This window comes from Rhincodon typus, chromosome 1, assembly GCF_021869965.1.
Source record: "Rhincodon typus isolate 14 chromosome 1, sRhiTyp1.1, whole genome shotgun sequence".
Classification (NCBI taxonomy): Eukaryota; Metazoa; Chordata; class Chondrichthyes; order Orectolobiformes; family Rhincodontidae; genus Rhincodon; species Rhincodon typus.
Window position 1 is genome coordinate 175027844 of NC_063332.1, and position 24804 is coordinate 175052647.

General features: G+C 45.0%; 1 protein-coding gene across 7 annotated transcripts in view; it reads right to left on the bottom strand.

Moving 5' to 3' along the window:
- rufy3 (RUN and FYVE domain containing 3) overlaps nucleotides 1-24804 on the bottom strand; it is a 68566-nt gene that overhangs the window by 23147 nt on the left and 20615 nt on the right. For all 7 annotated transcript variants that reach the window (XM_048605003.1, XM_048605585.1, XM_048606782.1 and 4 more), the window contains 10 exons: nucleotides 17773-17946; nucleotides 14010-14127; nucleotides 12919-13020; nucleotides 10682-10805; nucleotides 8290-8354; nucleotides 5857-5922; nucleotides 4950-5019; nucleotides 4287-4385; nucleotides 2103-2219; nucleotides 113-280 (listed from right to left, as the gene is read on the bottom strand). In XM_048605003.1, the coding sequence (XP_048460960.1) occupies nucleotides 113-280; nucleotides 2103-2219; nucleotides 4287-4385; nucleotides 4950-5019; nucleotides 5857-5922; nucleotides 8290-8354; nucleotides 10682-10805; nucleotides 12919-13020; nucleotides 14010-14127; nucleotides 17773-17946 (1103 nt within the window). The remainder of the gene's footprint in view (nucleotides 1-112; nucleotides 281-2102; nucleotides 2220-4286; nucleotides 4386-4949; nucleotides 5020-5856; nucleotides 5923-8289; nucleotides 8355-10681; nucleotides 10806-12918; nucleotides 13021-14009; nucleotides 14128-17772; nucleotides 17947-24804) is intronic.

Here is a 24804-nt window from a genome sequence, read left to right on the forward strand (position 1 = left end):
TAGGCTTTGTTATCAGCAAAATAAAAAACACCCATGTTGAGCAACAGCTCAAGTTTCTACATCACAAGGCATTTATATAAATGTTGCTGCACCATCTTACTCCATTTCCTACCTGAAGCTTTTGAGAGAGCTCATGGTTGAGAGCTTGGACATCATCCAGCTGCTGTCGAAACGTTACCAACACATCTTGTTTGTCACAGATGTCTTTTTCCAGCATTTTCATGGCTAGCTCCATCTCTTGTTTCATACCAATCTGAACCTCCAACTCTTTCTCAACCTCCTAAAGCAGACAGACAGGACGTAGAAAGTTTACATTAGTTTCTACAGAAACTGATACTCCCCCCAGATTCATCACTGGTCCTGCTCAGCGAGTATTCAAACTACTAAATCGGTACAGCGTGTGGACGAGGTACTATTTGGGCCATTCAGTCATGGCTCTTCCTTTGACAGAGTCCCCCACAGCCCTGCACCTTCTCCCTTTCTCAGTAGTCATCCAATTCCCTTTTGGAAGTTCCGATGGAAACAGATCCTTTTGCACACAGCACAACAACTTGGGTTGCAGGGATAGGGTAGAGGGATATCCTTCAGAGGGCTCGACGGGCTGAATGGCCTGCTGTAGGGATTCTATGATTTAACTCGCTGTGTGAAAAGCATTTTCATCGACCCCTATAGTTCCTTTACCACTTCCCATAAATCTCTGCTCTCTGGTTACTGACCCTCTGGCCACTGGAAATTGCCCCAACATCGAAGTGTTTGCCAGCCTTGCATCTCCCTTCACAAAGTAACAACCACTAGACCAATTCACAAAGAGTACGCTCATAAAATAACATGGCGTCAACACGGAAATTACAAGGAATTACTGTTCAGAATCACAGACTACTTACAAAATTCTCTTGCCTTTCTCTCATTTCAGAGAAGTTCCTAACCCAACACAAATTACTAAAGGATTCTGAACCCAATGGAGTAGTTTCCTGTAGTTAAAACTCAAACAAATGCTCCTCTAAAGAGCTTATTATTATGCTAAATGGAATCAAGTCTCAGAGCACTTCCAGTAACCATGTGTTAAGGTGGTTTAACCAGAGGGTCACCGCGCTGCAAGTGAGGGGAAGAGGTTGAGAATTAGTGTCTTTCGTGGTAAGCATGCAAAGTGCAGGAATTTAACCCATATAGCTGGCATCACGCTACATCACAAACCAGCCATCCAAGCTGGGCTGAATGGCCTCGCTCGGCTTTAACTGCTTTATTACATTGATGGATATGGTACAAGTGAGCAGGGGTTGGTTAGCTTAGTTGGCAGGAAGGCTGGTTTGTGATGCATAGGAAGTAGGTGAGTAGCGCATTTAGTCCCTCAAGCCCATTCCACCATTTCTAGATCATGGCCCATCATCTACATCAGTGTTCTTTTCCTGTGCTATCCCATGTTGCTTGATGTCTTTCGGAACTAGAAAAGGTATCAATTTCTGCCTTGACCTGACAAAAGCCCTCTGGGATTGAAAATTTCAAAGATCCCCCCAAAACCTCCGAGTGAAGACAATTCTCCTTATCTTAGTCCTAAATGGCTTGCTCTGTGCCCCTGGCACCACACACACATACACACTTGCTCTCTCTCACTCACTCAGGGTAATGTTGAGTTTGGAAATCCTTCACTGGCAAACTGAACAGGAACAGTGGTCCAATCAGGGAGCCCAGGCTGACAAATATAAACAGGAGTGTCAGAGGTTCTGTTCACTCAGAGCTGGCTTTAGGGAGCTGGATCAGTGTGAAGGGCTCTCCGTGTGTAAATAAAGGGTGACTTGGTGACAGGACACCAGCCTCTGTGGATTTATTTCAAACAGGATAAGAGAAACCTGAAAGGGCACAGTTTGGTCTGCAGAAGGATGGGAACATTCTGCTTGAGAGTGTGCATGGACAGACTCAATGGAGGTTTTCAAAAAGAGAATCTGATCATTATCCAACAATGGGGAAACAAACACTGCACAGCTCTGGGAAGAAGGCTGGGGAGTAGGTGAGCTGTTGCTGAAAGGCCAGCATGGGAGATGGACTGAACGGTCTCCCCATGTGCTGTGACCATTCTACGATCCTATCACATTGCAATGACCCACCAGCCGGAGCTGTGTCTCCTCCTTCAGTTGTTTTCTGGTCTCAGTGTGGACATCATCTGTTCCCTGGCGGGAGGGTCTAGGGACCAGTCCCTCCGCATTCCCATCTGGCTTTCCCACCTGCAAAACAGAAAGGCATTGAACTGAAGACATCAGAAATTCAGCAACACATCGTTGATTGGAATAGAACAGTAAAACAGTGCCTAATTCTCTCATTACCTACAGACACTGATAAATTCAATCGCTGGATTTACCTTTAAAATAAGCTTTATTCAGGGTTTGGCCAGCACTAGATTATCCTGTAGTATAGGTTTTTGACAAATTGATAAGAGGACTTCAGGAGAACAGGTGATCATTGTTTATTTAATATTCAGGTATGGAGACAAACTCTCAACACTAAAGCTCTCCTTGGTGGCTCCGGTTCACCTGTGCAGGCTGTAACCTGTATATGACAATTCTCACACTCCAGTATCCACATGTCCCGTATTATCTTTGATTCCCACCATCTTTCACAGACAATATCAGAGGCTTGGAATTAAAAAAACCAGATAGCCTGGACAATCTGAATGCCTTGAGAAAGTTATTCATTTGGCTCCCAGATGCTTTGCTAGTTTTGCTTATTACCGACAATATGGAAAAAGATTTAATCATTAACTAACTTAACTCCTTCAGTACTAGCAACACAAAGTATTGAGAAGTGTATTTATGAACCGCAACGCCACTAGGAATAACAGGTTGGATCTGGCTGAAAAAGAGTCATCTCAAAGTGTTACTTCAGTTAGTAGAACTTCGTTCTCGCTTTTTAGCTTTGGTCTGGAATGCCGCAATGATAATTGGACTGACCAGTAAGCCAGAGGCCAAGGCTAATGGAGACATGGATTCATAGAATCAGACATTACAGCAGAGGCCCTTCAGCCCATTAGGTCTATACTGTCAAAAATACACAACTCTCTATACTAGTCTGATTTTTGCACACTAGGCCCGTAGTCTTGAATGGTACAATTAAAATTCAGTTAATAAAGATCTGGAATTAAAAATCTTGGTCTCAGTAATGGTGATCATGTGAACCACCATTGATTGTTGCAAAACCCACCTGGTTCACTAATGCCCTTTAGGCCATCCTTACCTGGTCTGGCCTACACGTGACTCCAGACCCACAGCAACGTGGCTGGCTATTAACTAGCCTCTAAAATGACTGAGCAAACCACTCCGATCAACTTCAATTAGGGACAAGCAACAAGGACAACCACATCCCATGACAGCACAAAGAAACTCAGCAGGAACAAGAGCTCCTAACAGCACAGCAGGGACAACACAGAGAGCAGGGCCTACATAAACAATCGAGCCAATGCTCACTCAATCTCCTCACCCAATAGGGATGTAAAAGAATTGAGAAAAGTTCTTCCTTAAAACAATAGGAAGTTAATTTTAGTAAGGAGAACCTGCATTTAAATAGCGCCGTTACTGCGGTGGGACGTCTCAAAAGTTACTTCATGGAATTTTAAATCAAACGTGCAGGAACTGAGCAATTTAAATCACCACATTTTGAACGGTTCCCTTTCTCGGGGCTAAAAACCTGACCTGAATTACAGCAAGTGGAATTGCAGAGCTAAGGATCCAGACTGATTGGAATATTGATAGCTACATGCGGTTAACATGCATGCATCAAGATCCAGCAAATGAAATACATCCAGAGATATACAAAATCTCTTCAGCAATGGACACCCAATTTGTTGGTATAAATCACAATTAGATAGGTAAGCTAAAACAATCAGCAGGTTTAACACCAGGTTTAGGTCCTCTTGACCCATCTAGAGATGGGGGGCAGAAACTGGCTAGTGAGACTAGCTCCCATTTCAGACCTGGAACAGCAACAATATTTTAGTTAGAGTGCAGTCTAACAGTTCAAACTAAACGAAAACAACGTAAATATGTTAACTTTGCCCCACTATTGTTCATTTTAATTAGGCAGTCACTAGGTTAATGACAGGTTACGGCAGCTCAGCTCCCGCATGTTTGATTTAAAATTCTGTGAAGTACCTTTGGGACGTCCCACCACAGTAACGGCGCTATATAAACGCAGGTTCTCCTGCCTGAAATTAACTTCCTATTGTTTTAAGGAAGATGGCTGAAGTAGTTTGGAGGTGAATTTTAACAGACACAGTGCTCCCCTCCTGATGTACCTACTTCCATCTTCTTCCGAGTGGAGTCACAGTAAAAGGCATTTTCCTTAATTCGTTCAGTCTCTTCCTGTAAGGTGATGATGCGGTTGTTCGCTACTGCAAGCTGTAATTGGGAGGGGGTAATGAGAGAGAATAATGTAAAATTTTATTTTCCATGAAAACCAGGACATAATGTCACAGCACGAGGCCAACCTGTAACCCCACACACCCCCCACAAAAGACAGGATTCCCCCTCCCCCCACAAGAGGCAGCAAGGTAGTCCCTTCACCCAGAGGCTGTGCCCTTGGGTTCCAGTCTCTGCTACTAGTGGAACCACCTTCTCCACATCCACTCTATCCAGGCCTGTCAGTATTCTGCAAGTTTCAATCAGATCCCACCCCCCCTCATCCTTCTAAACTCCACCGAGTCAGAGTCCCTAACCGATCCTCACACGACAAGCTCGGATTTACTCATCGAGTCAAAATCCAACCGGACAGGCACTTGGATGAGGAAACTCCTTCCTGGTTTTCAAATCCTGCTCCATACCTCCACCATCACAACCAAGGTACAGACACAGTGTGGTCGGACATTTACTGTGATTCCCTCTCAAACTCCCAATGCTGCCACATTCTCTAGGTCAGATCAGATTGAAGAAAAAAGGACACAGACTGCACCAGATTCCACTGACCTCTTCGGTAAGCTTTGTGTTCGATTTCTCCAAGGCATCCACTTTTGCTTGGAGATTATTTACAGTTGCACTGCAAGCAAAACACTCATGTTAATTACAGGTTTAGGATTTACAGCACAGAAACTGGCCATTCAGCCTGACTGGCCAACACCAGCGTTTACTTGGACCACTTCATCCCTCTTTTCCTCCCTCCCTCCCTCCCTCATATGTTTACATTAAGTCTATATTATCTGCCTCGAGCGCTCCCTGTGGAAACGGGTATCACATTCTCATCCCTCTCACTCCTCCAGGTGTTCTGGTTTCCTCCCATAGTCCAAAGATATGTGGGTTAGGTGGATTAGCCATGGGAAATGCAGGGTGACAGGGATAGGGTAGGGGGTGGGTCTGGTTGGGATGCTCTGAGGGTCGGTGTGGACTCGATGGGATGAATGGCCTGCTTCCACACTGTAGGAATTCTCAGATTCTAAAAAGAGGTTTCTCATGAATTCCCATCTAGATTTCTTAGTGACTCTCATATTGACGTCCTACTTCCAGACTCTACCATAAGTGGAAACATCTCCTCTACGTCAACCCCATTACATGTGTTGGAGAATAATTAACACCTCAGTAAGTTCACCCTTCAATCTTCTCTGACCTGCAGACAAAGGGCCCCAATCCATTCACACCCTCTCAGTTTCAGCGCCATCTTCCCAAATCATTTCTTCATTGGCACCTTGCTCAATGCCTCGATGGTTTTTATAACTCGGAGATCAGAGCTCACCAGTTCCAAACAGCAGCTCTGTCATCACTTTACCCAGGGGTGGGGGACACAGAGGCAGGAAGGGCTGCTTAGTCAGTAAAGATTTGAGAAAGTTCTGACTCTGACTCTAACGTAGAGCTGGTCTTGCGCCAATGCATCATTTCATACCTTAGGTGTCGATTGAGTTCTTCCACGTAGTTTTTTTGGTCCAAAATGGCAGTAATATGCCCATCCCTAGGAAAGGAGATAACTCCTGCTTTTAAATTGGTTGAGAAACTTAACAGTAAAGCAAACATTAAAATATGACAAGCAGGCCTTGTCATCACCTCCTGGTGACAGTCTCTCGTTAATGCTCCCAACTCAGAATCCAAAAGATACCTCTCCACAAGAAAAGAGTCCAATCACATCCAGACACTCCAACTGAATACCGTAGGAATGCTGCATTGTCACAGGTGTCAACTTTCAGGCAAGACAATTAACTGTAGATCACTTCTCACCAGAGACTGAAACACAGGAACTAGGAGGGGGGAGTAGGCCATTCAGCCCTTCGAGCCTGCTCTGCCATTCAACATGATCATGGTTGATCGTCCGACTCGGCTCCCTGTTCCCACTTTCTCCCCCATATCCTTTGATCCCTTTAGCCCTAAGAACTGTATCTATCTCCTTCTTGAAAACATTCAATGTTATGGCCTCAACTGCTTTCTGTGGCAGAGAATTCCACAGGTTCCACCCTCTGGGTGAAGACATTTCTCCTCATCTCAGTCCCAAATGAGCTACCCTGTATCCTTAGACTGTGACCCCACCATGGTTCTGGACTCCCTGGTCAACAGGAACATCCTTCCTGTGTTTACCCTGTCTAGCTACGTTAGAATTTTGTAGGTTTCTAGGAGACCCCTCCTCATTCTTCTAAACTCCAGTGAGTATATTCCTAACTGATCCAGTCTCTCTCCATACAATCAATTGTGCCATCCCAGCCTGGTAAACCTTCGCTGCACTCCCTCCATCGCCAGAACATCCTTCCTCAGATAAGGAGGCCAAATCTGCACACAACACTCCAGATGTGGTCTCACCAAGGCCTCTATATAATTGCAGCAAGATATCCCTGCTCCTGATCTCTGCTGATACGAGAGATCACATGGAAACAACTGGTAGCAGGGGATTTATTCAGAAGGTCGACAGCAACATTCCTGCCTCAATGAACATCTCTATCATGTTGCCCCTGGTGGGAGCCTGCTGCGTGTAAATCATCTGTCACATTTTTCAGACATACAACAAGCAGCTGCACTTCTTTTCATTGGCTGTAAACTGCCTCGGGATGTCCCAAAACTGCCAGAGGTGCTACAGAAATGCAAATCTAACTCAAAAGTTCTCCACAACAAAATGTTATACCAGTCACTCAATTCGAGAGAGTTATTTGCAACCACAAAGGACAAAGCTTTCATGAGGATTACTGGGTACAGTTGAGGGTGCCGCAATGTAGGAAAGATATGAAGCCAGTGGAGAGAGAACAGAAGTGATTTACAAGAATGGTTGCAGGAATAAGAAACTTCACTGATGCGGAGAGACTGAAGAAGTTGGGGCTGTTCTCCTTGGAGAGAAAACGGCTAAGCAAGAGGAGATCTGATAGAGGTTTTCAAAATCATGGGCGGGCTGGTCAGACTGGACAGGGAGAAGCTGGACAGGGAGAAGCTGTTTCTGCTCAGAGAGAGACCGAGAGGGTATGGATTTAAAGTGATGTGCAACTGAAGCAAGGGTGATGTGAGCATAATCTTTTTCACTCTGAGTAGTTAGGGTCTGTGACGGAGATGTGGAGGAGGCAGGTTCAACTGAGACATTCAAGAGGGACACTGGACAGTTATTTGGATAGAAATAGGGTTCAGGGACACGGGGAAGAAGGCAGGATATTGGTGCTAAGGAATAGAACCAGTGCAGGCATAATGGCCTCCCTCAGTCTCATAACAATCCTGTAATCCTGAAATTCACTGCATAACACTGCAAACTTCTTCAGGCACAGACTATGCTGGCGTTTTTGATTTGATTTGATTTATTGTTGTCACATGCACCGAAGTACAGTGAAAAGTTTTGCTTTGTTTGCAAAACAGGCAGATCATAATGTACAAGGACATACAGATCACAGGGTGTTTAGACAGAGTGAGGCCACATTTTCAAGTGGTGAGGTGATGGTATTTATTTATTTATTCTGCAGCAAGATACACTGTAAACCAGAAAATAAAGAAGTGCAAATGCTGAAAAACAGAAATTGCTGGAGAAACTCAGCAGGTCTGTCAGCATCTGTAGACAGACAAAAACAGAGTTAATGTTTCAGGTCCAGTTCCAAAGAAGAGTCACTGGACCCAAAATGTTAACTCAGATTCTTCTCCACAGATGCTTCCAGACCAGCCGAGTCTGTCTAGCAATTTCAGTTTTCGTTTAACATTGGAAACCAATGTTTGCTTGCCTGCTATGCCTGGGATCTTGCTGTGCATCTGCCCACACTCCACTGCAGCAGTAAACTGTAAAGCGATGAATTAGCATACCCCAGAGCTGCGAAAGTTATCCAGCAGAAGTTGACAAAACAACATTACACAACGTTACACTTACCCCTCGGCACTTTTACTGCTGTGGGCCCCATCCTTCAAATACAGTGAGAAGTCAATCACTCCCACCTGAGAGACAGAGAACATGAGTTAGGATTGCATTGCATAATTTTACAGAACCTTACAAAACAAGACACTGCTCACTACATTGGCAAAAATGTAAGAGAATGATTATTGGCATCAGCACTGCCAAACACCCAACAGCATCTACAACCACAACGTAGATTCTAAACCAGCTTCAGAATCTATGAAAGGGTTTAAATGGGATAGAATTGGAGATTTTTTCCACTTGGTTTACGAGTGAGCACGAGATGCATAAACAGCATAGACCAGTTGAGCCAATTGGCATGTTTCTGTGTGCAAATTCTCTGCAATATTTTACTTATATTGATTGATACTTGCAATTCACATAGGCATTGCATATCTTTTAGATATGCAATAACCCGAGGAGTTGTCACAGTAGTATTTTTTAAAATTGATATTCAGTGAACAACTACAGATTATAGGGGGTCACTAGGCACATATAAAACAGCAGCTCACTGTGAATACAGTGACATCAGTTGTCTGTAACAGTTCCACCAGGTCATATACACAGGAATTCAATGCTAATCCAGCTTCTACTGATTTCATCTCTGGGAAAAGCAATTTCTGAATAGCACCTTTCGTCTGGGTATTTATTTCTGGTCACTTTTGAGATATGAACATCACAGGTAAAACCAACAACGAAAGAACATGTAAAAAATCTTTGAGTGTGTGAGTGTGTGAGAGAGAGAGAGAGAGAGAGAGATGCGGCGAGTGGCAAGAAATGAGGAGGAGGCTAGAGTTTTCACCAGTAAAGTTGAGTTGACAGGTTATTGTTGTTTAGAATCTATTTATTTAGTACTTTTGTTAAGTACAGAAACTTGGACAATGTTTTCTGTTAGCCTGGGTCTATCTTAGAGGCGAACTTGGGGCTTTGATGAAATTTGTATCTTTTGTGTTGACTCTGAGAATAGTGAGGCTCAATTTCCAGCACATTACCCCAATGAGGGGTGACGATGAGTAGGTAGTGATGTTTGTCAGTGGCACCACACTGGCTTTGTCTGTGTTTTTGTCCATTGCTCATCCCTAACTGCCCCTTAGGAGGTGTTCAACTACCAGTCCATGGGGCATACGGACACCAACGATGCCCTTCGGGAGGGAATTCCAGGATATTGACCCAGCGACAGTGAAGGAACGGTGATATATTTCCAAGTCAGGAGGGTGAGTGGCTTGGAGGGGAACTTGCAGGGGGTGGTGTTCCCATGTATCTGCTGCCCTTGTCCTTCTAGATGGAAGTGGTCGTGGGTTTGGAAGGTGCTGTCTGAGGATCTTCGGTGAATTTCTGCAGTGCATCATGTAGACGGTACACACTGCTGCTACTGAGCATCGGTGGTGGAGGCAGTGGATGGTAGTGGAGGAAGGAGTGTTGGTGTTGGGGGGGGCGGAGGTACAGATGTACAACAAACAGGTGGAAGTGAATGCTTTGCCACTGACAAAGTCACTGAAATAAAAAAAACAGCAGATTTTTGATGACCAAAAGATTATTTGAAATTCACACATCTATCAACTGGTTAAAAAGGAATTTCTTCACTAGTTTTACAGTCAAGCCCACATTCTGAGAATGGATTTAAAAAAAGCACCCAGATAAAAAGAAGGTTGTGGTGTTACTGCAGAGAAAGCAGTAACAAAAGCCTCTGGAGAATTAAAGAAAATGCAAACTTTATTTTCTGCACAAAAAGCTGGCTTAAAAATATTGTAGGTTATCACAGGCTTCAGTATGTCTTCACTAACATTCAATGAGATTCCCATAATTGAATTCCCCCATCATTGAACACCCCACAATCAACATCTTGGGAGTTACTGCTGCTCAAAATCTCAAACAGACAGACCACATAAACACAGCAGATACAAGAGTAGTCAGAGGCTGGGAATACTGCAGCAAGTAACTCCCCTCCTGACTCCCCAAAAGCCTGTCCATCATCTACAAGGCAAGAGTCAGGAGTGTGATGGAATACTCCCCACTTGCCTGGATGGGGGCAGCTCCAACAACACTCAAGAAGCTTGACGCCATCCAGGACAAAGCAGCCTTTTTGATCCATAACACATCTATCGTTTTCAACATTCACTTTCTCCATCACTGACACACTGTGAATATCCCTCTTGTGCTGCAGTATACATTGTCTGAAATTTGGCATTCTTGCATTTGTCCTGATGAACGTTAAAGGGAATGTCTCTCTCTTTTCAGCAATAACGAAGGTGTTTTGGGAGTAAACGTATAAAAGGGATATGGTGCCAATGTGGGCAGAGGGTGTCAGGATACAGGTCTGCCATGGTCTCCCTGAACTGGGGAACAGAGGATAACCCCATGGTCCTACCTGGGTATCGAGATCTTCGCCCTTCATACAAAGATTGACATCGATGACATTCAGCCCAACCAGGAGCCCAGCAATCACTGCTCCTTCCTCTTCCATCATCAGAGCGTTGGTTTCATAGAACTCACTGGTGAAGAACAAAAGATCACAAGAATTGATGCACAAGTCCATTCAGCCTCTGAAACCTACACTGCCCTTCAATTCCGTGTTCGAATTCTACATCCCTGCCTGTGCAGGAAATCGATTTATTAAAAGATTCAGAACTATCGGAGTGAAGAAAGGTTACGTCTGTGTGAATGGCCTTGCTCTGACCCCTAACATTATGATCACTAGTTCCAAAGCCTGACAGCAATACAAACCCAATTCCACCATTTAATCTTGACATAAAAGGTATGGAGTTTGCACATATTAATGTCATTCTTTTCTTTTAGACTTTGGACTGTAAACCAGTGGCATTTGGGTGCTGTCAAGGGGTTTCAAAGGTATCAAGGTCAGTCTTTGCAGAACCAGTAATGTGCTTCCTGCAGAGTTAATGGAAGCTTGTTTATACTGTGGGTGTTTATAACCAGAGGGAGCACACATTAAACCATGAGCTAAGCACAGTCCATGATGAGCAAAGCAAGTACACAAAGGTATTTGGACAGATCAGAGGAGACCTGACTGAAGACAGATGCAAGATTAGTTTCTCCTAGGATAAAGGAGATTGTTCAGAGCAGTTAAAGAAATAAGTTACATCAGTGAATAGAAGAAAGTTTGTGAAATGCCAGGATCATGTGTGAAATGCCCATAGCAGGAGTGAGTGTTTGGTTGGAATTACTAAAAGAGGATAGGCTAGGACTTTTTCTACTGGAGCGGAGGAGGTTGAGAGGTAACCCTATAGAAGTTTAAAAAAAAAAGTGAGAGGTATAGATAGAGTTAATGGCAGTTGTCTTTTCCCTAGATGGGGGATTTGGATGTGGGTACAATTACAATGTTTAAAAGACAAATGGATAAGTACATGAATAGGAAAGGTTTGGTGGGATATAGGCCAGGAGCAGGCAGGTGGGACTAGTTTAGTTTGGGATTATAGTCAGCATGGACTGGTTGAACCGAAGGGTCTGTTTCCATGCTGAATGGCTCTGACTGAGAAAGTTGGAGCTCTCAGTTGTGTGAATATTCAAAGGAAAAAGTTTCACAGTTCACAGTTCACAGCAGCAGAATGGAGTTAAATCAATCCTATAGATTTAGTAAGTGTATAGTACTGGTGTTGGGGACTAAATAAGACTTTAACTTGCTGAGTGTTCAAAATCTAGTTAGTTCATTTTAATGGGGGATTTTTTTCTGAAGAAGGGTCCAGGCCCAAAACGTCAGCTTTCCTGCTCCTCTGATGCCGCCTGGCCTGTTGTGTTCATCCGGCTCTACACCTTGTTATCTCTAGTTCATTTTAATACCTTGTTATTTAAAAAAGTATTTCCTGTCATGAACTGTTTTATTGTTAAAAGCACACATGGCTACATATTTGCTTATGTTTCAGTTAAAGACCACCTTGTTAAACTTTAAAACCTGATCTGTCAAGCCAGATCTCATTCTGGGATCAGACGTGTCCAGCAATAACATCAGCTGGGATCACAGCCATTGGAAAATCTGACCCTATTCTGGGAACAGGTGGAAAACATTCCCATGGTGGGGTATGGGCTTCTCAGGAGCTCAGCAACACCACAGAGGAACAGCTCTGTAACAGCTGAGGGTGTTTATCAGGTTTCCCTGCAGGAAACCACCAGGGAGAGATCTCCCTGGGAGATGGCACATAGCACAGTGCACACTGACACTGCACCCAACGTTAACGTGCTGCCATTGCAGATACCCCTCCAGACGGCCCTTGAAGGAGACTCCATGAAGGAGACCAATGCCCCTGGTCTCCCCCAACCGCCAGCCCAGGCTACACTGGACCAACCCTTCCTGGAAAATGGCCAGCACTCCCGGACACAGGCTTACCACGGATACCAGCAGCTTCCCAATCCGGAGCTGAGGGAGGTCAACAGGAACATCGAGCCCACTGAAATCCCAAACTGGTGTGAAGTGGTTATTAACCAACCAAACCAGTGTTCCTCCAGCTCCACACTGTGCTGTCTCCAACTCCAGCACCAGCAGTTCCTACTATCTCGAAGAAATTCTGAAATGCGACAGAGGGTCGTTTCGCTCAATTTGCCCCGAATCATCACAAACCCCTTTGAATAAGTCAGAGATGTGCAAACACAGACCTGAGCAGATCCTTCCGATTAATTAACGCCTTCATATAATCCGACAACTTCTTCTGCATCAGAGCCAGACGTAACCACGCTCTCCCTCTACCAACTGGAGTCCTACAAACATCAAAAGTTACTTTGTTAAAGGGGCTACAAAAATGCACATTGTTGTCGTACAAGTTATGTTTAAGGGCTGTTTATCAACAACAAGAGGGCTAACCTATCAACCTATGTTAGCCATTCAGCCCTTGTAGCCTGGCCCCCCCCATTCATGGCTGATCTGATCGTAGCCTCGAATCCACACTCCCAGCTGCCCCTGATAACCTGGTCAGTCAGGAATCTACCTATTACTTCCTTAAAAATGTTTAACACCTTTCTTTAAAGAAGGCAAGCAATAGGGGCTGAGCTATTCACTCCCTCTAAAACCAGAGAGATTGTGGAGTGATCTGTTTATTCCTCTTTATTCCCTCATGGGATGTGGGAATTTACTGACAAGGCCAATACTTGTTACCCTTTGAATAGAGTGGCTTGCTTAGCCATTTTAGTGGTCAGGTAGGGTACAGCCACATTGCTGTGGGTCTGGAGTCATGTGTAGGCCAGACCGGAGTAAGGACAACAGATTCGATGTCCAAAGGGACGTTAGTGAACCAGATGTGCTTGCCTGAAACATAGTTGTACGCTGATCATTTCTGAGACTGACCTTATAGCTCAGATTTACTGAATTTTAAACTCCACCAACCTGCTGTGTTCGGGATTTGAACCCATACCTCCAGAGCATTAGCCTGGGTCTCTGGATTACTGACCCAGTCAAATCACCACCACAATACTGTCTCAGATTCCAATTCCATTTGCCTCTCGCATCCTTAGAATCCTCAGCACCCAAGTATCCACCGCATGGTAAAGAATTTCAAACTTCACCACCTTGAGTGCGAAAACAGAGTCTCCTTATCTCAGTCTTAAATAGTCAGCTGCTTATTCTGAGCCTCACCCATTCCAGTGTCCCAGCCGAGGGCAAAGCTTTCCCAGCAACTACTACATCAGGCCTCTCAGGAATATTGCCCCCCTCCACACCCTGAGGAGCTCGCTCTCCAGCGAGTGATACTCACTTTAGACCTGGGAGGTCCTTCACACTGACTGTAATTTCACCAGCTTCTGGACACAGCTTCTCCACCACCTCCAACGCACCCCAGAACGACTTGTTCTGCCCCAGGAACGTTTTCTTAACTGCTCAAAACACACAACGGACAACACTACAACATTGCAGTAAAATCAGTGATACACTGGGGGAACAAAACAACACGCACACAAACGTTTAGACAAATGCATGTACTACAGTGATCTGCCTTAGCAGACCCAGAGTTAAAACCAGTACAACTTCACAAGGGATCGAGGAATTCAGGTCAAGGCACAATTAAAGGATTGGTCAGAGTGATATGGAACATTAAGCTATAGGACAATGTGAATCTCCATCCACAGACTGAAGGGCTGTTGAAGCATTGAGGGGTTAGCAATCCCAGCTCTTGTGGGTCTGACAGTAAGTTTAACAGCAGTCCCACCACCACCTAGTTCATTCCTAATCTATGGGATTTCTCCAGGCATTCCAATTCATTATTGGCATTGTCATAGGTTCAGACAGAGCAGAACCACGGTCACCCTGCCGACCTCTTTTCAAAGAGAGTTTACCCAACTGCGCCACGGTCATTCCCTACAACCGCAGCTAATATCCCCACTGCAAATATTTATCGGATTCCTTCTTGCAAGTGGCTAATGAACCTGCTTCATCACCCTTTCAGACAGTGTGTCCCAGATCACGGCGTTGGAAACAAATTCAGTGCTTCCTTCTGCTTCTTTTGTCAGTAATCTTCAAACAGTGTCCCTCTGGCAGCTGTCAGTCCAGCCACTGCAAAACTTTTATTTCCTCTTGGCGTTCCCCGCTCAGAGGCAAACAAACCCAGGTTCCCCAGTGTCTGTACAGAGAGAACTCTGTTCACTGACCCATTGCTCACCTCAAGCACTTCCTCTAGTTATTTTAGGTTCTTGTTTTCCAGTTGACAATATTAAAGGTGAAGTGTAAGCACCCTGTGCTTTATGACATTTTATTAGAGCTTAACATTAAGATAAAGCAAGGCCCAGTGTAACGCACTCGAGATTTCACAAATTAACCAGCATCAAAATGGGTGGATACCTTGATCAATTTTTAAAATTCTCACCCATAATTTTCCTTCAGCTCACAACCATCTGAAGTCTCTGCCCTCCTCAATGTATCCTCTCTCTCTTTCCCCCTCACCACCCCCATTCCCCACAAACACTGGCCTCTGAAGTCTCCCCTTTTCCCTTGCTCCGTCGCTGGGGCAATGCCCTCGGCTTCTTGGACAAAAAACTCTTACAAACCTTCCAACATCCCTCCGCCCTACCACCCCCCTCCCCCCCCCACCCCTTTTTTTTCCCTTAAGGCATTCGTTTAAAAAAATACCTAGCTCTGCGACCACCTGTTTGGGCATCTGTACAAAAGCCTCTTCAGGGTCAAATGCAGTTTAATAATTGTTACTCCTGTGAAACACTTTAGGACATATTACATAGCATCAGTGTGTTTTACAGCATAGTAAAAAGCCCTTTGGCCCATCGTGTCTGTACTAGTCATCAAACATCCAACTATTCTAGTTCGATTTTCCAGCTCTTGGCCCATACCCTTGTATGCTTTGTCGTTTCAAGCGCTCACTGAGATATTTCTCCAACGTCTTGCTGGATCCTGCCTCTACCACCCATTTAGGTAGCGAGTTCCACATAACGCCTCTCCTCTGGGTAAAAAAAAAAAAAAACACCTTTTCCTCAAATACCCTCTAAACCTCTTGCTCTTTACCCTAAACCTGCGCCCTCTGGTTACTACCCCTTGTAAGGAGAAACATTTCTCCCTTTTCATCCTGCTTATGCCCCTCAGATTTTGTCCACCTCAAGTCAGATCCCCCACACACACAGCCTCCTCTGCTCGAAGGAAAACATCCCCAGTCTCTGCTTGATAAAGTTGTTGTTGGATGATGTACAGATATAACTAACTTTCTCCTGTGATCACCTGCCCATTTTAACACTCACCTGATCTTCCTAAGAACTAGAAGGACAGATTCAGTCGTCCAGCGCCAAGATTCGCACGGCAGTGAGAATTGTGACTCACCCAGAGACATTAGTTGCCCTGCTAATTGAGGAGCTGTGCTATTGGAAGATTCTTTCATAAATAACCTCAATTCTGCATAGCAACTGGGTGTACATTTCCTCATCACACACATTAGAGACTCCGAACTGGTTTATACAGTCTCCATCCTCACCCATTCCTTCTCCACTCCCAACCAGTAAACCCCCACTCCCAAATCATTCCCCTCCTTCTCCCCATCCCCACAATCATACAGCATGGAAACAGGCCCTTCGGCCCAACTCGTCCATGTTGACCAGGTTTCCTAAACTGAAGTGATCCCATTTGCCAGCATTTGGCCCATATCCCTCTAAACCCTTCCTATTCATATACCCATCCAGATGCCTTTTAAATGTTGTAATTGTACCAGCCTCCACCACTTCCTCTGGCAGCTCATTCCATACACTCACCACCCTCTGCGTGAAAAAGCTGCCCCTCTGGTCCCTTTTAAATCTTTCCCCTCTCACCCTAAACCTATGCCCCTCTAGTTCTGGGCTCCCCTACCCTGGGGAAAAGATCTTGGCTATTCACCCTATCCATACCCCTTAAGATTTTATAAACCTCTATACGATCACCCCTCAGCCCCCAACACTCCAGGGAAGAAAGCCCCAGCCCATCCAGCCTCTCCTTATAGTTCAAACCGTCCAGTCTCGGTAACATCCTTGTACATTTCTTTTGCATCCTTTCCAGTTAACAACATCCTGCTGATAACCAGAATTGTACACAGTACTCCAAAAGTGGTCTAACCAATGTCCTGTCCAGCTTCAACATGACTTTCCACCTCCTATACTCAATGCTCTAACCGATGAAGGTAAGCATGCCAAACGCCTTCCTCACCATCCTGTCTACCAGCGACTCCACCTTCAGGGAAGTATGTACCTGCACCCCTTAGGTCTCTCTGTTAGACTACAATTCCTGTGGCCTTTCTCCCTCCTCCCCTTCCTGACTGGGGAGATGAGGGAAGGAGTAGGGAGGAGGGTCAAAGGGAGCCGGAACTGGGTGCAACGGGGAGTGGAACGAGGCCTTCTGTGCCTCACAGGACAGGAGCAGCTGGGAGACAGGGAGCCAAGGGTTTGTTGTGATCCCTTCCTGAAATATCTCAAGCACCACCTCCCAGACTAGAAACCCACACTTCATTGACCTGCTCACCCACTCCCCACTCCTCCCTCAGTACCCTCGCTGGAGGAAAGGGGATACAGGGGGATATCTGAGAGAGAGGTTTGCAATATTAGGACAGGTGATGTTAAAGCAGACCTGCTCCTAGTCGAGGAAGGACCGGGGAGGTCACAAAGCCAAGAGATTTAAGGGGCTGTGAGGAAGAGTATTTTTATCCCCCTATAACAAGACCTGGGCACCCACGAGGTAGAAGTGGAAGCGATGGAGGACACCAGTGGGAAATAAATTTGTGGGGCTTGGGGAATAAAGTGGCGGAGGTGAAGGATTTGCTGTACAGAGGGCAGGACAGACCTGACGGGCCAAAATGTTCTTTTTCCAAGGTATAAAGACTCCAACTGAACAACGGCCTCACACAACGTTTGCCCATCAATCCACTCAAGTGAGTGGTTTGTAAAATGGAGGTTAATTTCGAGGCACTTCCTTCCCACACCTTATTAAAAAAAATCGAGAAGCTGGCCCCTGTCGATCTCCCCAAAGACCAGGCAGCTGTTGGTCCTGGAGTTACTCACCTTTAAGGCCATGTTTCAGGCAGTGTTCCATAACCGCAAAAAACTGCTGCAGAGGAGCATAGTCAGAATCCAGTGACCGTCCCAGGTTTAACGCTGACTCAATGAGACCCTTGATGCTGAGTTTCGCCATGTTCATTAAATTCAACCGCTCAATTGCAATGGGGTCTTTGGGGTCTGAAAACAGACATTAAAAAGTACATCAAAACATTTACTCAAGGCAATACACAACAAGTAACATTAACTTAGAAAAAACTAGACACTTTCATTCACAAAAGCGCCATCATAACTGTAAAATCTGAGTAATAACATAAACCGGAGACCTGAAATAAAAACAGAACGCTGGAGAAACTCAGCAGATCTGGCAGCAGCGAGGAACAGAGTTAATGTTTCGGGTCAAGTAGGATTCCAACTCACAGGCTTCACACCAGCACCCTCCTTGTATCAGATTCCCCCTGCCCCCAACGCCACGACTCCCACCCTGTCACTGTTTAACAAGTCTCCCCTTAAATGTATCGACACTATTCACCTCAAACACAGCTTGTGGGAGGGAACTGCACTCCGCAGACCAGGGGACACTAATCAACTTGGGCACAAGAGGGTCAGCGCCGAGGGAGCGCCGCACTGTCGGAGTCACATGAAGGCCCAACTGGGTAAGGATGACAGATTTCCTTCCTTAAAGAGGACATGAGTGAATCAGATTGGGTCTTCACAACAATACACTAGTTTTGTGTTTCAGAATGTATTGAATTAAATTATTAAATTTCACCATCTGCCACAATGAGATGTGAACCCAAATCCTCAGGACATTAGCCTGGGGTTCTCAATTACTATTACCACGATATCAGCTGCCTGTTTCCCCCTCGTCGTGTTCCCATTTCAGACTCCAGCAACTACAGCACCTTGTTATTTTAATAAAAAATGCAACACATTTCCCTTAATTTAGGTTAACACAGTTACAAGCTCTTACTTTTCAATTCATTTTCAAGAAGCTCACCACCACCTTCTCAAGGGGCAACTAGGGACAGGCAATAAATGCTGACCCAGACAGTGATGCCCACACTTGGCAAATTAAAGATTGAGGTGGAACAGATGCACAGGGCTGAGTGGCCTGCACCGTTCGTACATTCGTAACGTGGAGATTTCTGAAAGGTTTATGGTCTAGATTTTGTTTTAGAGCCACAAGTTTTTTTTATTCATTGAAAGCCATAAGATGAACATAAACATACAAACACCAGCACACTCGCAAGTCCCCGCCGGCTCTTCACAAGAGCCATCACATTCAACACACTTGCCAACTCTTACTACACTGTCCTACAACTGAAATTGGTCCTATTTGTTTATAATTGAAAATTACTGTTGAATCTACTTTCACTGCCCTTTCAGACAGTGGGTTCCAGATCACAACAACAACTGTGTGGAAACCAATTCCCAACATTCCCTGCCCTGACTCTGACATGGATTACCTGCAATTTCTATCCTGATTATGGACCCTGCTCTCAGTGCCATCAATGTCTCCTTCCTTACTTACTCCATCAAAACCCATTCGGATATTGAACACCTCTGTTAAATCTCCGCATCACACAGGAGCCCAAGAAAGAGGAGCCATTCGGCCCATTGAGCTCGCTCCCCCCTTCAATTTAATCATCTCCAAAATCAATGTCACCACCCTTTTGGACATGCTATAATGCCGAACGTGACCAACTGGTGATTGAGGTTTTACAATCACCATCCTCTTTCCATGACAGAATCTAAAGAGCCTAGGGGACTCCCAGCGGTAGGGGAGAGTCACTAGCGAGTCTTAAAGAGACAAGGACTTTGTCTTAAAATGAAGCTGGTTACTAAATAACTTCCAAATAACTACCTTATTGACGCAGACATTGTAACAAAGACTAAGAGAAGAATTTACATACAGATCCAACCCCTTGGAGATCCAATGATGACATTTCCCAAAGCAGGTCCTCATGACATCATCACATTGGGTGGAGCTTAGTGCTGAGGTCAGGATTAACCCTTTCAGAATTGTTACTTTATACAACACCCTTCAACCCTCGATTCCCTCAGAGACCAAACTCTAGCGACCTCATCCTTCAATATATTCGACATCCATAACCCTGTGGAACAGAGGATTCTAAAGACTCGCAACTCAGAGCGAGGACATTTCTCCTCACCTTTGCTGTGCAGAGACCAGTCCAATTCAGGGTCCCCCAAACTCTGGTACTTTGCAGTAAATCTCCTGCACGCACAGTACGCTACAAAAACTGGTGAGCCTCAGCGAATGGACCAAAAAGCTAGAAACACTAAAAGTTGTGAGAGATGAACACCAGTTGACAGCCACGGTTTCTTTACTCACCCCGAAAAACAAAACTGAGAAAACAAGTCCCCTCAACTTTTTAAGCAAAGTTTCAGGCGATACTTCCTTGTGAGAGGGCAGACAGAAACATGACACAAACTGCTCTATCGCAAACAGAGGAATAGAAGCAGTCCAGCACAGGAAGCTGCCAGGGAATGAGATTCTAAATCTTTGGTGCAGAATTCTGCCAAACCTTCATTCACAGAACACAGGGGCTTTAAAAACTGAGCTGGGCTGGTATCACAAGCACTTTGTCAACCCAAGTTATTGATTCTGGGGTCAAAACTGAGACAGACAGATTTCTGATAAGTAAGTGACATGACAGGTCGTGGAACCAAAAGCTGGGGGAAGTGGAGTGAGGAGACAGAACAGTGGCATGTTCAAGAGTGCGTTCGTTAGAGAGTCAGGGAGTTAACTGTAAAGGAACAGCATCTGGTTACAGCAGGAGAATGGCACCAAGTGAAACGCTCAGAGACACAGTGTGGGCACAGTGGGCTGAATGGCCTCCTGCTGTGCTGTGACAGTTCTGTGATTCAATCAGGAGCTAAATGAATGTCAGAACAGGTTTGAGGGGATGAATGGACTCTGCTTGCTCCCAAGTCCATACTCGTTCAAATGAGTATTTCTTGTTTCAGAAACAGAGCTGGTCTGACCACCCCAGTGGCTCCCTGTGGTTTCTGACTCACATTCAACAACTGCTATCATCCAAGATATAAATGCGATTGGTTCACAACCAACAGGCTGCACCAGTTACATGGGTGAGCCTACCCTGTGAAGTACCAACAACACAATCAGGACTGTGGACAGTGAATGCAAGGCTCCTGATGTTTTTCTGCTAAAGGATTTACTAAATAGATGCAAGAAAGAATGAGATAAACATTCCATCCTATAGGTCGGCTGCTCTCCATTCTGACTCATGAACCCTTCTCTTCCTCTCAGATCTCAAACATGCAGTACTGGAGGCCATTCGGCCCAGAATGCCTGTGACAGCTCCTTGAAGGTGCTGTCCAATTACTCCCACTCTCCTCACTGCCCATAGTCCTACCAGCCTATTTTGTTGTGAAAAGATGCGGTGTGCTGTTGTAATTTTGAATGTGCTGCCTACAGCTGCAGTGAAAGCAGATTCATTTTTGTTACACATCCATTTATTGCATGTGGGTGTCGTTGGCTGGGCCCAGCATTTATTGCCCGTCCCTAGTTGCCCCCTTGAGAAGGTGGGGGGTGAGCTGTCTTCTTGAACCGCTGCAGTCCATGCGCTGTGGGTTGACCCACAATGTCCCTTAGGGAGGAATTCCAGGATTCTGACCCAGCGACACTGAAGGAACGGTGATATATTTCCAAGTCAGGATGCGGATCAGAGAGGCTGCTCATTACCTGCTCCTCCAGGGGCAATTATGGACTTGAAACAAATGCTGGTCCAGCCAGCAACATGCACCCCCCTCCATAATGACTTTTAAGAGGGAACCTGCTTCCACTGCCCTTTTAAATGACACATTCCAGACCACAACAAACAACAACAACAACAACAACTTGCTGCATTGAAAAAGCACCTCACCTTGGGCCCTTTGACAATCTGTTACCTCTGGTTAGTGACCCTAAAGTATGTGGAAACAGTTTCTCCTCCATTTATGCAGCTGTAACTCCCTCATCATTATCTAGAAACACAATTAAACCTAATCTCTAATTACTGTGTTTTTAAAAACCTCATTGTTTAAGTCAATTTTATCCACCCACTCTGAAGTCTTTTGTTCCAAAATGCCTGGAAAAACAGCAGCAATCTGTCAAGTTCTAAACTCTGCTGGCACTATGTGTTTCTAGGGGACTGTTGCTATGATAATTAGAGCTTCAAAATTCATACTTACTGTTTTATCAAAAGGATTGGTTTTACCGCAAACATTTACAACAGCAAAAACCTGCATTTATATAGCACTGTTACAGGCTCGCAGAGGATAGTACATGTAGAGATTTGTTGGTCGAACAGCCAGCTCCTGTGCTGTAACATCAATGAATCTCTTACTCAATTTGCAGATTGATCCTGGCTGTCATAAGACCATAAGATATAGGAGCAGAGTAAGGCCATTCGGCCCAGAGTCTGTTCTGCCTTTCAATCATGACTCATATGTTTCTCAACCCCATTTTCCCGCCTTCTCCCAATACCTTGATCTCTTTATTAATCAAGAACCTATCTACCTCTGTCTGAAATATACTCAAGGGCTTGGTCTCACAGCCTCCTGGGGCAATGAGTTCCACAGAGTCGCCACCCTCTGGCTGAAGAAATTCCTCCTCATCTCAGTTCTAAAGGGTCGTCCCTTCACTTTGACTCCTCAGGTCCTAGTCTCTCCTATTAGTGGAAACATCTTCTCCATATCCACTCTATCCAGGTCTCTCAGTTTCAATTAAATCTCCCCTCATCCTTCTAAACACCATCAATTACAGACCCAGACTCCTCAACCGCTCCTCATAATGACGAGCCCTTTGTCCCCGCGATCATTCAGGTAAATCTCCTGTGGGTCCCCACTAAGGACAGCACATCCTTCCTTAGACACAGGATCTAATGCTGCTCGCAATATTCCAAATGTGGTCTGACCAGGACCTTCGTACAGCCTCAGCAGTATATCTCTGTTCCTGTATTCCAGCCCTCTTGGAATGAATGCTAACATTACATTTACCTTCCTAACTGCCGACTGAATGTTAACCTGGAGAAAATGGTGAACTAGGATTCCCAAGTCCCTTTGTGCTTCAGATTTTCAAAACCTTCCATGACCAACGTGACTTCATTCCTCTAGCTTCCTCCTCAATGCATTCACCCTGTTCACCTCAAGCACCTCAGTCATATCAAATTCTACGTTCTGACTGCTCTCGGGGTAAAAATATTTCTCTCGAATTCTTGACAGGATTTGTTAGTGACTACCTTTTCATTTCTGTCTCCCTTTTTGAGTTCCAGACAAAACTGGATTTGTTTTGTCAAATCTTCTCTCGTGCTCACGAGGCTAAACGTAACTGGTTTGAGCATTAACTTTCCCCAACTAACTGCAAACATTAAAGATCACAGCAAACAGAGTCGTAGGGCAGTACGTAGCACTGTTAACAGATTGTACAACAGGTGACAGTCTGTATTTAGATGTGGTTTAACTGTCAAAGATTTCCCTTCTGATAAATGGCAATCTCAGCCCGAGTGAGGGGGTTAAATTTAAAACTGCGAATCTTTTTTACAAAGCTAAAAACGAGAAGTGCAGAAAAAGGATTGAAAATCTCCCAAGCATAACATGTAAGCAGCCTTCACTGGAGAGGAGTGACATTTTGGCAACGCAGAATGCATCTGGCGCACACTGAAATGTAAAGCAGATCTAAACCAACAGCGAAAAATATGGCTGGGTGCACTTGAATTAAGAGCAAAATCATTTCTGCATGTGGTGCGTCTAGGCACGGAAACAGATTCAGAGACATTGAGCGTGTAATGTCTTGCAGAATGCAGAGCTTGGGATATCTGTGTTCCAACATGGAGAACTGAAAAAAGGCACAACAAAGACTTCCAGGGACAACAGCAAAAGTGAGGCAGACTAGCCCTACATGGAAAACAGGACAGGATGGGGATCTCTTCCCGAGAAATGGGAAGACCGAGTGGTGAGCCGGCAGAGGACTTCAAAACTTAGCACAGGGAAGAAGATGGAGATGTTCCCACTTGTGCAGCACACTAGAAGCAGGGAGAGCAGTCCCAAATAAATCCACTCAGGAATTCAGGAGAAACTCCCTCCCCAGAGAGCAGCAAGATTGTGGAACAGGCTCCTAACAGGGAGTGGTCGAGGTGGTTACAAGGAGGGAGAAAGGGAAAGAGGGAGAAAGGAAATGGAAGGAATCATTGAATGATGTGATGAAAAGGGATGTGAGGTGGTTTGTTTAAACCTCAAGATGATTTACGGAGCCAACATGGTGGAGAGAGTGAGAGGGGAAAATCAGAGAGAGAGAGAGAGAGAGAGAGAATGCAAGACAGAAAACGGAGAGAGTGCATTTGAGAAAAAAGGAAGGAGAGAGAAAACGTAAGAGAGCAAAAGAGACGAAGAGTGCACAAGAGGAAAAAGAGAACGCAAGAAAAGAAGTGAGAGATTAGAGGAGAGTGCACAAAAGAATAAAAAAAAAGTATGCGAGAAGAAAAGGAGAGTGCACGAGAGAAAAAAAACCAAAGAGAAAAAAGAGCGAGTACAAGAGAGAGAAGACAAGGAAGAGTGCAAGAGAGGCTAAGACAGAAACAGTTCTCTCTGGTGGGAAAGTTGAGAGTGAGAGGCAGGACCATACAACAGCAGGGAGTGGGGACAGTGACACGAGAGTTGGAATCTGGTACTTCACCCCTGTCCCCAGATATCCCTACAAAGTTTTGGAGCTGTGATGTTATTTCGGTTAGAGCTTCTCAGTTCAATTGTTTATTTGTTAAATGATGCAATCATGACAACGCTTGCATTGAGATAGCGCTATTATCACAGTAAACACCTCCCAGTGTTTTCAGCCTCATCGTTGATCACTGAGCCACAGCGATTAAAACGGAGTGGAGAGTGTGGGACAGAGACACACAAACGGTCGGGGGGGAAGCGAGAGAGACACAGAGACAGACACAGAAGAGAGAGAGACAGACAGACAGAGAGAGACAGACAGACAGACAGACAGAGACAGACAGAGACAGAGACAGA